This window comes from Protopterus annectens, chromosome 1.part2 (genome assembly GCF_019279795.1).
Source record: "Protopterus annectens isolate FY-2018-M chromosome 1.part2, PAN1.0, whole genome shotgun sequence".
In the NCBI taxonomy this organism is placed as follows: domain Eukaryota; kingdom Metazoa; phylum Chordata; order Ceratodontiformes; family Protopteridae; genus Protopterus; species Protopterus annectens.
The window spans coordinates 733,411,203-733,428,281 of NC_056727.1; the positions used below are offsets into that span (position 1 = coordinate 733,411,203).

General features: G+C 45.3%; 1 protein-coding gene across 8 annotated transcripts in view; it reads right to left on the reverse strand.

The window, feature by feature from the left end:
* Positions 1-17,079, reverse strand: part of WDR26 (WD repeat domain 26) — a 2,773,460-nt gene that overhangs the window by 907,094 nt on the left and 1,849,287 nt on the right. For all 8 annotated transcript variants that reach the window (XM_044058793.1, XM_044058834.1, XM_044058809.1 and 5 more), the window contains exon 10: positions 8,306-8,451. In XM_044058793.1, the coding sequence (XP_043914728.1) occupies positions 8,306-8,451 (146 nt within the window). The remainder of the gene's footprint in view (positions 1-8,305; positions 8,452-17,079) is intronic.

Genomic DNA, 17,079 nt, shown 5'->3' on the forward strand with positions numbered 1-17,079 from the left:
CTATATCCTTCTATTCTCATGTTGCAGTATTCATACTGTGGGAGAGTACCACAGCAGGAAGGATGACGGGTGGAAGAGGAGGTAGTGGGTTCCAGAAATCCTTGTAGTATTGCCCTAGCAAAACCTGCGCTGGCTCTGGAGATATGGTCCAGTTTGTATTGTTTGGTGAATATATCACAGTGGACCAGGTGGCTGCTTCAAGGATGTTAGCTGTGTCCAAGCCTTTGAGGAAGGCTTTGGAAGAAGCTACTGCTCTAGTAGAATGAGCCCTGAACCCCTGCTTCAGGGACTTTCCGTGGTATGAGTAGCAGAAAGAAATGGTATTTCTGATCCAAAAGGAAATAGTCTGTTTGGGGACTGCCTTGCCCAAGACTCTGGGGTGGAAGGAAACAGAATTGGTTTGATTTTCTGATGGCCTTGGTTTTGTACAGATAAAATCTTAATTGCCTGTGAACGTCCAGGGAGTAAAGTATCCTCTCACTGTCATTCTGAGGAGAGGAGAAAAAGGGTGGTACGTGAATGGATCTGTTTAGTGAAAGTTCGTTGGAAGACAGTGTGTGTGTGCGTGTGTGTGTGTGTTGGGGGGGGGGGGGCATGCCATGAGTGCCTGAAGCTCTTACACCCTTCTTGCAGAAGTAAGGGCTACCGACAAGATGGTTTTCATGTGCACATCTGCAGTGATGCAGAAGTGGCTGGTTCGAATGGAGGCAGTGTAAGTTTCTCCAGGATATAGCTCAGGTCCCAGGGTGGTGGAGTAGGCTTTTTGAGAGGTCTTGTGTGTAAAGACCCCTTTTAAGAACAATTTTACATCCAACTTGGGGAGTAAAGGCATGGGTTAAGGCAGGCAGAGATAGCACAGAGGTGTTCTATCACAGAAGAGTATGAAAAGTCTGCTTTAATCAATTCACACACACAAGCTAAGACTAAAAGGGCATCCGCCAGAAGGGAGACCTTTTGTCTTTGGAGACACCATATGGAGAATGTCAGCCATTTAGAAATGTAGGACTTCCTTGTGTTAGGTTTCCTGGTCTCCTGCAGGATAGATAGCATGTCCTCTGGTAACACTGTCTGAAGAGTACTAGAAGATTATCACCCAGAGAATTAAGCTCAGCATCTCTAGGTGTGGATGGATGAGAGTTCCCTTCTGTTGTGTGAGTAGGTCCACCTTGTGAGGTAACTTGTGGTGATTGCCCTTGGCAAGTGACTGTAGAAGGGGGAACCAATGCTGCCTTGGTCAGTAGGGAGTCAAAAGCAAGATTTTTAGCATGTCTCTCCTGACTATCAGGAGGATTTTCTGAATGAGAGGGAAGGGTGGAAAGACATACAGAAACTGTCCCTTCCATGAGATGGTTAAGGCGTCCACTCTCCAAGCTAGTGGAAAGTGGTGTTTGGTACAGAATGTTGTCAGTTGTCTGTTCAGGAGGGGCAAACAGATCTACTTGAGGGGTACCCCATCGTTAGACAATGTCTAGGAAAACTTACCTGTGTAACATCCACTTGTGATGTAGAGAATGATCTGCTTAGGACATCTGCCTGCTGATTGTCCTGGGAAGGGATGTACGTTGCCTGTAGGGATAAAGTTGTTCTGTGAGGCTAATTCCCAAATTTGCATTGCTAGCCTGCACAGGAGAAAGGACCTGGTCCCCCGTATTTGTTGATGTACAACATAAGAGTGGTGTTGACTGTGTAGATTAGCAGCTCGCCTGGCTAAAGGATAGGGAGAAAGGCCTTCTGGGCTAACAGAACTGCTGTCATTTCTCTGACACTGATATGCTTTTTAGGAGGGATGCCTGCCAAGGTGCTTGTACCTTGGAGCCTCTTCATAGTAGCCCCTCAGCCCAGATCCAATGCATCTGTGTGCATGTGTTGAGCTGGTGTGGGTGTGAGGAGAAGAAGCCCTGGATTCCTTTGAATTTGTTGTATCCACCACCTTAGTTCTGTTTGTAGACAAGGAAGGAAGGAAGGGTATTTTGGGAGTCTAAAGGATGGCTGTGCTGGGACGATACATTATTTAAATACCACTAAAGTTTCCTCGTGTGCATCCTGGCTAGGGGAAGCATGGGGATGGTGGCTACCATAAGACCCAAGAGACACAAGCACTGTCTTGCTGACAACTAGTCTGTGTGTAGAAGGCCCTGGAAATGATTTGACAGGGAGATTACTTTTTCTTGAGGTAAAATGCCTTCATTTGATCTGTCCAGTTTTTGCACCCTAGGAAGACCTTGATTTGTTCTGGAGATAGGGAGGACTTGGGAAGGTTCCGAGTGAAACCTAGTCCCTGAAAGCAGGGCCATAGAGAACTGGAGATGCTTTTTGAGGATCTCTTCCTGTTTTCCTACAATGAGGATATCATCCAGGTATGGATAGATCTGTATGCCCTTAGTCCTGCAGAAGGCTATGGCGGGAACTAGGCATTTTGTGAAAACCCTTGGTGCAGTGGACAAATCAAAGGGCAAGGCAGTAAATTGATAATAAGAGCAAGGCCCAACAAACCGTACTTCCTGTGGTGTGAGTGTATGGGGATGTAGAGGTAAGCCTACTTCAGGTCCAAAGTGGCCAAGAAAGCTTGTGGTGGCAGTAGCTGAACCAGGGTCTGTAGAGACGCACTCTGAAAGAGGGGACTTTTAGATAAAGATTTAGGACAGATAAATCCAGGATTGGTCTCCATGGTCCATCCTCCTTTTTTGGACTAGAAAAAGTCTGGAGTAGAAACCTTTTTCTTCTTGCCAAAATGGGACAGGTTCTATGGTGCCTTGAGCCCGTAGGTTCTGGATAATGTGTGAAATTAAGCGGTGTTGATTTCTGGGTGGGAAAGAAATACCCTGAGTTGTTTTTTTCTGCCAGCACAGGAAATATTCATTTTCCACTACTGCCAGCACCCAGTTGTCTGAGGTGATTTCCATCCAAAGGGGCAGACAGCGAGAGAGACGGGAAGACAGTGGGAGTAGGGTAAGGGGGTCATGCACTGCCATTATTTCTGTCCTGAAAGGACTGTGTTTGGGCTGGTTGAGAAGAGGTGGTCCTTAAAGAAGGTTGTCCCTAGTCCCTTTTTCTATGCTTACTAGAGGAAGAGGGGCCGTAGAAGGAGCTCTTCTGACACAGGATGTCTTAGCAGGATAGTTTCTGTAGAACTTGGATATGCAGCAGGTGTTTAATGTCCTGCAGCTCTTTGCTGTTCTCCTGCAGATTTTTAAAAAGCTCTGCAGATTCCTTTACAAATAGGAGGTTATTGTCAAGAGGGGCATCTAGATTTTTTTACTTAAAATCCTCTGGCAGAGGTTGGAGTCTAAGTCAGGAGTATCTATGCATAACTGATGTAGATGCAGCTGATCAAGCAGAGGCTTCTGCTGCATCATAACTGCATCTTACAGAGTGCCTGGCCACCTGGGATGCCATGGACAGCTTAGATGTTAGGGACATGAGAAGCATACTTGCTTGGGAAACCAAGTCCAAGGCAAATTTAACCACATTAATTTGATAGTTAATAGCTCGGAAGGCCAGGGTAGAGGAGGTATATGTCATCTTGCCCGGCCTATCAATAAATTTACTGTTTATTAGAAGATAACCGAGAAGAGGAAGGGAGCAACCTGGATTGTCTACCTGGGGCCACAGCTATGACAGCAGGGTCCACATCAAAGGGGGCTTTACCAGGAATTTGTGGTCCTCAGGCACTTTATAGAAATGGTCTGCTTTCTTTGGAGCAGGTGGCTGGAAGTCAGGATTCTTTGAGCAAGAAGCAAATGCATCAGGGTATGCAGGGATCACTGGGAGAATGGCAGATAGTGAGGGTGATTCAACCTGCAGCAATTCAAAGTATATTTTTTTGAGTTTCTGACATTTGGGAAGAATCCCATTTGAAGTATTCCTTCATCTTAGTTATGGTTTCACAAAATGTAATGTCCTCTGGAGGACTGTTTCCTTCAACAGAATCCTCATCTGGAGAATAATATTCCAGGGGTGACGCTATTTGTGAAGCACAAGGATAGACTCCTCTGCACAAGATGAGAGTTCCTCCTCTTCTTCTTCCTGGGGAGTAGGAAGGATTGAGGCAGCAGAAGTAGGCCTAGGACTGAGAAAAGGAAGGGAGGGGGCTGAGGATGGTGTAGGCCTTAGGATCATGAAGGCCTGCATCAGGGATTGAGTAAAGGACTGCTAGTCCGGTTGACTATCAGGTAGGGTAGATAAATGCCTACTTTTCTGCTCTCTTTTAGGAGTAGTTTTTGGAGACAGGGTAGGCCTAGGTTCTAGGGTCTTAGCGACTGAAGGAGCCTCAGGTTTGTGACATACAAAAGGACATCCGGTAGAACCTGGTTCCCTGGGAATAAATGACATCAGAGTTATCTCCGGTGCTTCGAGTATGGCTATCACGAGGGAGGCCACAGAAGCGGATGGCTCTAGTGGGCGTCCCTCAACCCCTATATCGGTGGTTGGTGGGGTGTTTGACAACAGAGAGGCAGTGGTGGTAGGCTGTGAAACTTTGGCCTTTTTCTTTGGCAGTTCTGTCAGTTCTGCTGATTCCGGATCCATCCATCCTAAGGGCTAGTTCTTTAAGCCTTTGATTTTTCTAAATAAAGGTTAAGGGCAGCCAAGCGGCTTCTATGAGTTTTAGGGACGAATGCTTGGCAGACTGCGCAGTAAGTATGGTGGTGTTGGCCTACAGAGAAGATGCAACTGCCATGGGTGTCTTTAAGCGGAATTTGACATCTGCATCAACATTTCCCTTTCTTAGCTGACATAGGCAAAAGTAAAGGCAGCTGACCAAGCTTCAAGCAACAATACCAGTCAGAACTACCCAATGGGGTACTTAGCTTTAGACGTCTTGATAAAGAGGAGCGAAGCGATCCATCTGATGTTCAACTGCGGCAGAAAAGTTCTGAAGTCTGTCAGTGCAGATGTCACATTTAAGGCCCCTGGTTTATGACCACATGTGTGACGTCCCACACACTGACAGCAACCAGACAAAGATTTTGTATAGCAGTCGACATTCAGGCCAGCTGAGGTTGAGAATCCCACAGTATGAATACTGCAACACGAGAATAGGACATCAGCAGATGATTTCTGAGAGAGTCTTCCCCTTCTGAAAGGATGAGGATGTCATCTAGGTAGGGGTAGATTTGAATGCCCTTGGTCCTGCAGTAGGCTATTGCTGGGGCTAGGCATTTTGTGAAGACACTTGGTGCAGCGGATAAACCAAAGGGCCAGGCAGAAAACAAAATGTGAACAGGGTCCAGCACAGAGTAGATACTTCCTGTGGATTGGGTGGATAGGTATGTGCAGGAAAGCCTCCAAGTCCAAAGTGGCCATGAAAGCCTTGGGTGGCAATAGTGGAAGAAGGTTTTGAAGGGACAGCATTCTGAAGGAAGGGACCTTCAGAAAGAGGTTTAGAAAGGATAGATCCAGGATGGATCTCCAAGAGTCGCCCTTTTTTGGTACCAGGAATAACCTGGAGTACAATCCTTTCCCTTCTTGGCCTGGGGAGACGGGTTCTATGGTCCCCTGGGTGGGATGGTCTTGGATAATCTGAGACATTAGGTGCAGTTTTTTTGTCTGGGAATGAAGGGGATGCCTAGTGAAATGGGTTTTTCCTGCCTGGATATGAAGTATCCTTTTTCCACTACTGCCAGGACCCAGCTGTCTGAAGTGACTACTTGAGGTGAGATGTGACGGGAAGGTAGCCTAGACAGTCATGCATTATTTCTGTCCTGAAAGGGCTGCCTGTTGGGGGGGGGGGCTGCCCTTGGGAAGGTTGTTTTCCTAGACCCTTTTCCATGTCTGGAGGTGGAAGAAGCGGATGAGGTGGGGACTCTCCAGACAAGAGAGGTCTTTGTAAGATAATTCATATAAAATTTTGGTACTGGGGAGACCATTAAGTGTTTGCGGTCCTGGAGTTCCTTACTCTTCTCCTGCAGGCTTTTAAACAGATCAGCAGACTGTTTACCAAGCAGTAATTTATTGTCAAGGGTGAATCCAAAATCTTGGTCTTAAAATCTTCAGGCAGTGGCTGTAGTCTAAGCCATGAATATCTGCGTAAAACAGAAGCTGATACTGCAGATCTTGCAAAGGCCTCTGCTACATCACAGCTGCATTTTATTGTGTGTCTAGTTATCTGAGATGCCAGGGACAGCTTAGATGCTATTTGCGTCTTGTTTGGGGAGTCAGGCAAAGAGGACAGTAAGGATGAAGCCTGTGAAACTAAATCTAGGGCATATTTGACCATGTGGTTCTGGTAATTAACTGCCTTAAAGGCTAGAGTGTAAGAGGTATACATCTTTTTCCCCAACTTGTCCATTACCTTGCTATCTTTGTCTGACGGCAAGAGTAAAGAGGAAGGAATGAGTTTGGACTGCTTGTCAGGGGCAACTGCTATAACTGCAGGGTCCAACAAGGGGGGCTTTACAAGAAATTTGTGCTCGTCAGGGACCTTATAAAAATGGTCAGGTCTCTTAGGAGCAAGAGGTTGAGAAGGATGAGATTTTGAGGCTGATGCAAAAGCATCCAGGTATGCTGGAATCACAGGGGGAATAGCTGATGGGGAGGGAGATTCCACCTGGAGCAACTCAAAGTTCCTTTTTTGGATTTTAGTCATCTGATTTGTATCCCATTTAAAGTACTCCCTCATTTTAGTAATAGTTTCTCCAAATGTAATATCCTCAGGGGGGGGGGGTCTCCCTCAATGGAGTCCTCATCTGGGGAGTAGTAGTCCAAGGGGAAAGCTAGCTGATAGGAGTAGGTAATTGACTCATCAGAGAAAGAGGATGAGGCTTCTTCCTCCTGGGAGAAATTAGGATGGATAGAGGTAGCTGAGGCTGGCCTGGGGCTTAGCATAGACAGTGTGACTGCTGTGGATGCTGAGGGCCTATGGGCCAAGAAGGCCTGCAGCAGGGACTGGGAAAAGGACTGCCAGTCACGTTGTTCCTCAGAAGGAGCAGATAAATGCATAGTCTTTTGTTTCTTTTTTAAAGGAGTTGATTTGGTAGATGCTGAGGGCCTACTTTCAGGGATCTGGCCTGTGGGTGAGGTTTCAGATTCCTGGATTGTCCCTACATCGGAGGTTGGCAAGGTGTCCGACGCCAGAGGAGCAGAAGTGGTAGGCCTAGAAACTTTGGCCTTCTTTTTAGGTGGCTCTGCCTTGACAGCTGACTTCGGATCCATTTGTAAAGTTATTTTAACCTCTGGTTTTCTAGGTATAGATTTAGGTCTGCCAGATGACTGCAGAGAGATTTGAAAAAGAACAACTGGCAAGTGCTACAGGTGGTATGGTCATGTTCTCGGCCTAAACAGAACAAACAGTTTGTGAGAATCTGTGTGTGGAATTTGACGTCCACACCTACATTTGCCCTTTCTAGCGGACATCTAAGGAAACAAGCAAAAATCAAAACTCAAACTAATAATAATAATAATAATAACAATAATGAGGGTTTCCCCAACGGGATACTTAACTTTAGATGTCTTGAAGACAGAGGAGCGAAGCGATCAATCTGATGGTCAACTGTGGCAGACAAGTTCTGAGGTCTGTGCGTGGAGACGTCACATTTACAGCCCCTGGTTTATGGCCTTGCATGTGACTTTCCATGCACTAGAAGCAACCAGACTTGAGCTTTTGCATAGAAGCCAACGTCTGGGTCACCTGAGGTGGAGGATCCCACAGTAAGAATACTGCAACATGAGAAAAGGAGGACATCAAGTGTTTAAACACTTGAGATCATAAAAACATATGTCATTCAAATGGCTGCTGTCATAGCTCTCAAAAATTCAGGAACAAATCCAGAAATAATCAAGAACACTTTTAAAATATTAGTAGTATTAACTTAAGCCTTTGGCAGAATTCGAGAGCATGACTTAAGAATACATTCTCTGAGGTAAAAAGTCTAGAACTCTAATTATTCTCATTATTTCATTAAGTGAAAGTCACCTCCTTTTCTCCAAAAGTCACGGGTTTAAGAAGGGATCAAAAAGGACAGACAAAATTTATGTCAAAAATTTGGGATAGTTTAGAGGTATGGTATGGCTGCTGTGGTAAGGTGTCACCAATGAAAAGATTGTCCCAAGAGAAAAAACAATGGCTAGACTTCTCAAAATCCAAGTGTGTATACCATGCACCTGAAAGGTATTTTAAAATGAAGGCAGTTAGCGTATAATGCCCCAATTAACATTTTAATTTTATTTCTTAGCATACAGGGTTGCATTACACTTGCATATGAATATGATCAAATTCAGAAAAATTAAAACTCCACAAAAACAAAACTTAACTTTCATTCACAGCAGGCAGGATTCACAACGAAAACAATGAATTAAAAACAATTACATGTTTCTATCAGTAAGGTCTTCAAAGTTGTATCCTCGTATTCGCTGGTGTGTGTCTGACGCAAGTACAGTCTTCCCATCAGCTAAGCACCAAAGGCACTGCACTCTCACTCCTTCCCAGGAATCCAGCAGGTTACCATCTAAATCCTGACAGAAGAGGAATAAAGTTTATTACATTTACAGTCCTATGAAGTTTCTATTTTAAGAAATGAAAAGTTACATACCTAGCATAAATTACAGTCATGTATACTTGCCATAAATATTTATGTTTAAAAGTGTCTTCACTGCTGCAGTAATAAAGTACAGTTGTGTACACTTACCACAAATGTAGATGTTCGAGTGCATTCACTGTTGCAATCACATTTGGGTTATCCCTGCCAGGGTAGCTCTCGGCCGGCTGGAATACCAGAGACTTAGTATTTCTGCGTCGGTTGCTGTCGCTTGAGGCCTGACGTCAGGTCGTCAGTGGTATAAAGTGAGGCAGCTGATGCCATTACAACAGTTTTTCTTGCCCTAACCTGTCAGGAGCCCCCAAAGTAGGAAGCCAGGTTCTGGTGGAAGAACCGCACCAGTGGAAAATAAATACCAATTTGTCCCTTGTAAGGAAAGGAGAACAAGGAAGAATGGCAATAAAAGGAGAAAGAGAATAAAGGGGGATGGAGGGAGGGAAACCAGGACTGCAAGAGTGAATACACTCAAAACATCTACATTTACGGTAAATGTACACAACTATATTATGTTCTTTGGGTTTCACTGTTGCAGTCACCACATTTGGGTAGATTCCCAAAGCTGAGGAAATGGGAGGAGGCAGACAAAGAAACTAGGGGCTGGCTAGGATGCCCTGCAAGACTGCAGAGGCAAACCCTGCCCTGGATTTGGAGAAGAGAGGCAGGTGTCCAGGTGGAAGCTTCCAGGATGTCCCTGGTGGGGACTCCTCTGAGAACAGCTGCAGAGGTGGAGGCTGCTCTGGTAGAGTGTGTCCTGACCCCCTTGAGGGGAGGCTTTCCATGCTGTTTGTAGCAGAAATGGATGCAGTGTGCTACCCATTTAGAAATGGTTTACTTGGAGATGGCTTTGCCTTCTGCCCCTGTAGCAAAGCTAACCAGCAATTGATCAGGCTTTCTGAAGGATTTAGTCCTGTCCAGATAGAATCTGTGCTGTCTGTGCACATCTAGAGAGAGAAGAACACTTTCCCCTTGTTCTGGGGATTAGGAAAGAAGGGGGGGGGCAAATGAAAGGATTGGTTGAGTGCCACACTGGACACCACCTTGGGCATGAAGGCTGGGTTAGTTCTGAGGGATACCCTGTCTGCATGGAAGACGATGAAGGGTTCCACAGCCATGAGTGCTTGCAGCTCAGAGACTCTTCTGGCTGAAGTGATGGCCAGAAGGAAAGCTGTCTTCCAGGAGAGAATTTTTAGCTCTGCAGAAGAAGCTGGTTCGAAAGGAGACAGGGTGAGCTTTTGCAAGACACAGTTAAGGTCCCAAACTGGTTTTGGTGCCCCTATGGGGTCCTCAAGTTGCTAGCCCTTCTGAAGAACTGTTTGATCAAAGGGTGTGAGAAAAGGGTCTGCTCAGTGGGAAAATGAGCAGAAATAGCAGAGGCATGAATTTTTACAGAGGAGAAAGAGAGACCACAGTGTAGTAGATCAGCTAAGTAATCCAGGATGAGAGGGATGGAGGGCTGTGCTGTAGTGGCTCCCTTAGCCTGGATCCAGGTGCAGAACCTTTTCCATTTATCTGCATAAGACTTTCTGGTGCCACGACATCTGGCTTCACAGATAACATCCAGAACCTGTTTACTGAAGAAGGCAGATTGGTTCGGGGTTAAGGAATAAGCCAAGCTGCCAAACTGAGTGCCTGCAACTGGTGATGCATGATTTCCCTTTCCCTCTGGGTCAGGAGGTTTGGAATCTGAGGAAGATTCCATGAAGGCAGTGGAGACAGGCTGCGCAGCAAGGGGTAACAGTGTTGTTGGGGCCAGTCTGGAGCTACAAGAATGGTCCTTGTTTTTTCCTCCCTTATTTTGAGCAGTACACTGGGGATGAGAGGTAGGCGAGGAAAAGCACAGACCGATAGATTGACCCAGGGGAAGGAAAAGGCATCCACTCTCCAAGCCATGCAGGGATACTTCATGGTGCAGAATTTGCTAAGCTGATGGTTGATGTGGGAGGCAAAGAGGTTGACCTTCGGGGATCCCCATTTCTGAGTTATTAGGGTGAAGGTACTTCTGTTGAGTTCTCTGTTTTGATCAGGAGAAAGTACAGTTGTGTAAACTTACCATAAATGTAGATGTCCGAGTGTATTCACTGTTGCAGTCATTACATTTGGGTAATCTGCTGGCAGGTTGCCCTCAGTCAACCTGAATTCCAAAGTCTTAGGTCCTGCGTTGGTTGCTGTCTCGTCTTCCATGATGTTAGGTCGTCAGGGGTATAAAACATGCAGCCAATGCAATTTTCTTTAGTTTTTCTTGCCCCAGATGTCAGGTGCCCCCCAAAAGGTAGCAAATATATATATATATATATATATATATATATATATACACATGCACCAATATAAACTTTACCTTCATCTACAAACAAATACACCACATAGATTGTAGAAGATAGAGAATGAAAGATAAACTCCAGAATGACTGGGGATGGCGGGCGGGTACCCTGGAATGCAACAGTGAATACACTCTAACATCTACATTTATGGTAAGTGCACACAAAGTACAGTTTTGTACCTACCATAAATGTAGATGTTCGAGGATCCACATTGCTGCAGTCCTAACTATTGGGTAGTCCGCTGTCCAGTCGGCCCGAATACCAAAGTATATGGCTGACGTCGGCCAGGGCGCATTAGACTGACGTCAGTACGTCAGGGTACTAATGCGCATGACCGATGTCATATCCTCAGTCTTTTCTTGCCCCAGATGTCAGAAGACCCTGAAAAGATAAGGCCAAAAACCAAAAACTCCCAACATATCTGCACCAAAATATATATATATATACAAAATATACAAAATTAGCAGAATATAACCTCACCTACACAACCACCCCTAAACACAGAGGGGAAGGAGGGAGGGTAAATTGGACTGCAGCAATGTGGATCCTCGAACATCTACATTTATGGTAGGTACAAAACTGTACTATGTTCTTCATTCCACATTGCTGCAGTCCTAACTATTGGGTAGAATCCCAAAGCAGAGGTAAGGGAGGCTGGCAAATCATAAGGAAGCAGGAGCTGATAACATGCCTTGCAAAATAGCTGTGGCAAAACCAGCCCTAGACTTAGAGTAGAGAGGAAGGTGGTAATGCTTAGAGAAAGTATGCACTGAACTCCAAGTAGCTGCCTCCAAAATATCCTTAGTTGCCACCCCCTTAAAAGCTGTTGAAGTGGCAGTAGCCCTAGTGGAATGAGGCCTAATCCCAGCTGGAATCTCCTTGCCATGATGGGAATAACAAAATGCAATGCAAAACCCAATCCACCTAGAAATAGTTTGTTTTGACACAGGCTTGCCCTGAGAACTCAAAGTAAAAGAAACAAACAACTGCTGAGACTGCCTAAAATCCTTAGTCCTGCTCAAATAATAACGCAATTGCCTGTGTACATCTAAAGTGTGCAAAATCTTTTCCCCTTTATTTTGGGGATCTGCATAAAACGTAGGCAAATGAATAGCTTGGTTTAAAGCCACACTAGAAACCACTTTAGGCATAAAGGAAGGATTAGTACGTAATGATACCCTATCCTTATGAAAAATGAAAAAAGGCTGAACCGCCATAAGGGCCTGTAACTCAGAAACCCTTCTTGCAGAAGTAATCGCCAACAAAAAAGCAGTCTTCCATGACAAGTATTTCAGTTCAGCAGTAGCTGCAGGCTCAAAAGGTTGTAGAGTAAGTTTCTCCAACACAAAATTGAGATCCCAAGCAGGAGTAGGAGCTCACGTGGGGTCTTATATTCTTTGCCCTCTAAGAAATTGCTTGAACAAAGGATGTGAAAACAACGGTGGGTCACAATCATAGTGAGCTGAAATTGCTGCAGCATGAATCTTAATGGAAGAGAAAGACAAACCTTTGTCCAATAACTCAGTAAGATATTGAAGAGCCACACTCAAATTAGGCTCCGAAATCTCCAAATTCTTTGCTGCAGTCCAAAATAAAAATCTCTTCCATTTTTCTGTACACTTTCCTTGTACTAGGTCTTCTGGCTTCCATAATCACATTTAAAACTTGTTGAGGAAGTTGAGACCTGCTGTCTTTCAAAACAGAATATGCCAGGCTGTTAGATGAAGAGAGTGAAGCTTGACATTGAGCAGACGACCGTCCTTCTGAGACAACAGATGTGGAATCAAGGGTAAAGGCCATGGAGGCTTCTTTACCAGACTCCTCAGTAATGGGTACCAGTGCTGTCGAGGCCAATCTGGAGCTATTAAAATCATCCTTGGCTTGTCTTGTCTGACCTTTAGAAGCACCTTTGGAAGAAGAGGCAGAGGTGGAAAGCATACACATGAAGATTTTTCCAACTGAAAGAAAGAGCATCCACTTTCCAAGCTGTGTGATGAAACCTCTTTGTGCAAAACTTTGGCAGCTGGTGGTTTAGTGGAGAAGCGAACAGATCTATGTCTGGAGTTCCCAGGACACTGTCAATTTTTGAAATACATGAAGATCCAGTTTCCACTCGTGGGGATCCATGATTTGTCTCCTGAACACATCTCCTAAGGAGTTCTCTGCTGGCGGCAGAAACCTTGCCTGAAGAGTTAGTTGCAAGCTTAGCGCAGTCTCCCATAAAATCATTGCTTGCCTGCACAATGGGTAAGAATGTGTTCCCCTTGTTTGTTGATGTACCACATGACAGTTGTGTTGTCTGTTAGAATCAACACCTGCCCTGGAAGAAGTAACTCCTTGAAAGCCATTAATGCAAACTGGACTGCTAACATCTCCTTCATGTTGATATGTAGATGCTGTAGTCTGGCAGGCCACTTGTCTTGTATCCACTTTCCATTTAGATGAGCTCCCCAAGCAATGTCTGAGGCATCTGTCGTTAGAATTTGACTCGCCTCTGGCCGGGTCACAGAGAGTCCCTTGTTTAGGTGACATTCCTGAGCCCACCACAAAAATTCCTTTTGAATGCAAGGTATTATTTGAATGACAGTGTCCAAATCCTGGCAGTGCTGTGTCCATACATTTTTGAGATACCATTGTAGCTTCCTCATATGCAGTTTGGCATTGGGAAGCACCAGAATACAAGATGCCATGAACCCTAAGGCTTGAAGGACTGTCCTTGCAGTCAGCCCGGACTGAAGAGATAGTTGATGGAAGTAAGTGGAAAGAGTCTTTTGTTTGTCCGGGGTTAAAAAGGCCATCTGGGCTGCTGTATTCAGTCTCACACCCAGAAAGCACATGTCTTGAGAGGGTACTAGACTGGACTTTATTTCGTTCACAGAATACCCTAGGCATCTTAGCACTGCTATGACATATTCCAAATGCTGAAGAAGGTCTTCCTTTTCTTGAGCCAGAATCAGGCAATCGTCCAAGTAAGGATAGATTTGAATTCCTTTTAGCCTGAAGTAAGCTATCACTGGAGCCAGAACCTTTGTGAATACTCTGGGCAGTAGATAAGCCAAAGGGCAATGCAGAGAACTGATAATGAGAATTTCCAGCTCGAAAGCAGATACTTTCTGCAACTTAGTCTTATAGGCACATGAAGGTAAGCTTCCTTGAGATCTAAAGTTACCATCCAGTGATCCTTGCCCAGCAGAGGTAAAAGCTGTTGTAACGTCAACATTTTGAACTTGGGAATGTCCAGATAAGTGTTGAGGATAGATAAATCCAAAATTGGTCTCCACGTGTTCCCCTTCTTGGTACTAGGAACAGGCGAGAATAAAATCCTAGGCCCCTTTCTGGCACAGGAACCGGCTGAATGGCCCCTATTTGGAGTAACTGAGAAATTTGCTTGTGAGCCTCTTGTCTTTGTAGAGGAGGAATGTCTGGCATGCCTTTGAAAGGAGGCAAGGTATGGAAATAAAACCTGTAACCGTGGTGAATGATATCCAGAACCCATTTGTCTTGGGTAATTAAATCCCAATTTTCTTTGAAAAGAGACAGTCTTCCTCCTAGAGGTGCCGCCAGGCGAGAAGGTACTGGCAGCTGAAAAGGCAGGTCATTGGGTCTGCTTACGAAAGGACTGACCCCTGCCCTCACCAGAAGTCTGAGCAGGTGAACTCCTGTCCTAGGCCTAAAAGCACCTTGAGCTCTGCCCCTACCACGTCTAGACCTACCCCTAGACTGGGAATCATAAGCAGGATAAGTCCATCCCTTAGCAGGCCAATTTCTACTAAACTTCGGAGGCTGCACCTGCAAAAATCCTTAACAGTTTGCATAGACTTAGCCTTGTCCTCCATCTTCTTTAAAACTGCTTCCACAGGCGAACCAAACAACACATCAGACTGTAAAGGAGCATCCAAAATCCTTGTCTTAACATGCTCAGCTAAGTTCTGATCTCTCAACCAGGAGTGCCTACGAAGAACAGAACCAGTGGCAGCCACCCTGGAGGAGGCCTGCACAGCATCAAAACCACATTGCAAGGAATGTTTACCCACTTGTTCAGACACATGAACTAAATCCTGCAACTCTTTACACTCAATACCTTCCGCCAGAGCATCCACCTTAGATTTCAACTGTGAAAGAAGATAATTCTGATATTTTAACATGTGAAACTGACAATTCAACGCCCTCATGGCTAAAGTGGAAGAAGTATACACTTTCTTTCCCCATCTATCCAAAGCCCTTGCCTCTTTATCAGGAGGGACAGGATTTTTAACAACTGAGGCCTTCACACCTTTAGGCCCCTGAGAGACAGTTTTCGGGTCTGCCCTAGGACTCTTAAAAAGATACTTATGAGCTTCAGGCACCCTATAATACCTATCCGGTTTAACTGGGGCAGGAGGCAAAGAATCAGGATTCAGGAAAGCCTCTGCAAAAACATCTTCCACCACATTCAAAACAGGAGGTATAGCTAAAGGCCTGTGCTGGGGTAAAACAAGAATTCCCTAAGCCTTTTCCTGGAATCAGAGAAATCTTGACCTTCCCATTTAAAATGCTCCCTCTTGGAATGCAGAGTCTCTGAAAATGAAAAATCCTCAGGGGGGGAAGCTGAAGGAGTAGAATGATCCACATCAGAATCAGAATAAGGAGGGTACTCCTGCAAGTCTTCAGTCAAGACTCAGAAGCCTCGAGCATTGCTCAAAACTCTCAAACTCAGATTCCACCCTAGGCCTCTTATCAGGAGGGCATAGAACCCCTTATCATAGTAATCAAATCCTCTGCCATTTTAAGCATATGTTTCTTAGGCAAAGACCCTGAAGTACTAGGAGAAACCCCCACTGAAGCAAAACTCGGCCTGCCCCTCAAAGAAGCCTTGGAAACAGAAGGGAGGCTCTGACCACCTTAGGAAGAGAGGGAAGAACAGCCACCTGAGAAGCCCCTCAGCCTGGCCTACTTCCTGAGAGGATACATCCTGTAACAGTAAAGTCTCTCCCTGAGACTCCAAAGAAACACCTGGCAAAACCTCCGGCTCCACTGAGCCCTCTAAAGAACCGGCGTCTGGGACTGTCGGTTCCTCCACTCTAGGCTTTGCTGTTTTGTCCTTGCGTTTTTAGCGAAGCGGCGCGGAGCATCCGGCGGCATTTTATAATTACAACGCTTCCCAAACACTAACCTGGCACAGTCTAACCTTCTCTTAATAGTGCGTTTGTTAAATCTAGCACAAGAGCGGCATCCAACAACGCCGTGCTCAGGCCCTAAACAAGGTATACACAAAGTATGGTAATCCCTATGAGGTATCTGTTTCCCACAAGAAATACAGTTATTCACTTTTTCTGACATCCGGTTAAATACTGAGGCAAGAAAAACCAAAATATTCTAACGGGTACTTAGCCAACTTTGATTCGGTCTGAAACTCTGGCTTCAGAAACTTTCAGAACGCCAACCTGCACTCGCAAAATTGCTTCTGCATCGGACCATGCGGCAAAAAAGACTGGGGATATGACGTCGGTCATGCGCATTAGTACCCTGACGTACTGACGTCAGTCTAATGCGCCCTGGCCGACGTCAGCCATATACTTTGGTATTCGGGCCGACTGGACAGCGGACTACCCAATAGTTAGGACTGCAGCAATGTGGAATGAAGAACATCTGTACTATGTTCTTGTGTTTCACTGTTGCAGTCATATTACATTTGGGTAGAATCCCAAAGCTATGGTTGGGAGGCTGGAGCTAAACAGCATTAGGAGTGGCTATAAGGCCCTGCAGAACTGCAGTGGCAAAGCCTGCCCTGGACTTAAGAGTAGAGAGGCAAATGATAAAGCTTTGTAAAGGTGTGAACAGAACTCAAAGTAGCAGCCTCTAGAATGTGTTTGGTTGGTACTCCTCTGAGAATGGCTGCTGAAGTAGCTGCAGCTCTGGTGAAAGGAGACCTAATGCCCTTGGGCACAGGTTTACCATGGTGTAAGTAGCAGAAACGGATGCAGTGGCTTATCCACTTTGAAACTGTCTGCTTTGAAATAGCCTTTCCTTCTGATCCTGCAGCATATGTCACTAGAAATTGCTCAGTTTTTCTTAGAGCTTTGGTCCTGCTCAAGTAGAATCTTAGCTGTCTGTGTACGTCCAAGGAATGCAGAATTCTCTCCCCCTTGTTCTGTGGATTTGGATAAAAGGTTGGCAGATGAAATGTTTGGTTAAGAGCCACACTGGAAACCACATTAGGCATAAATGTAGGATTTGTCCTCGGACAC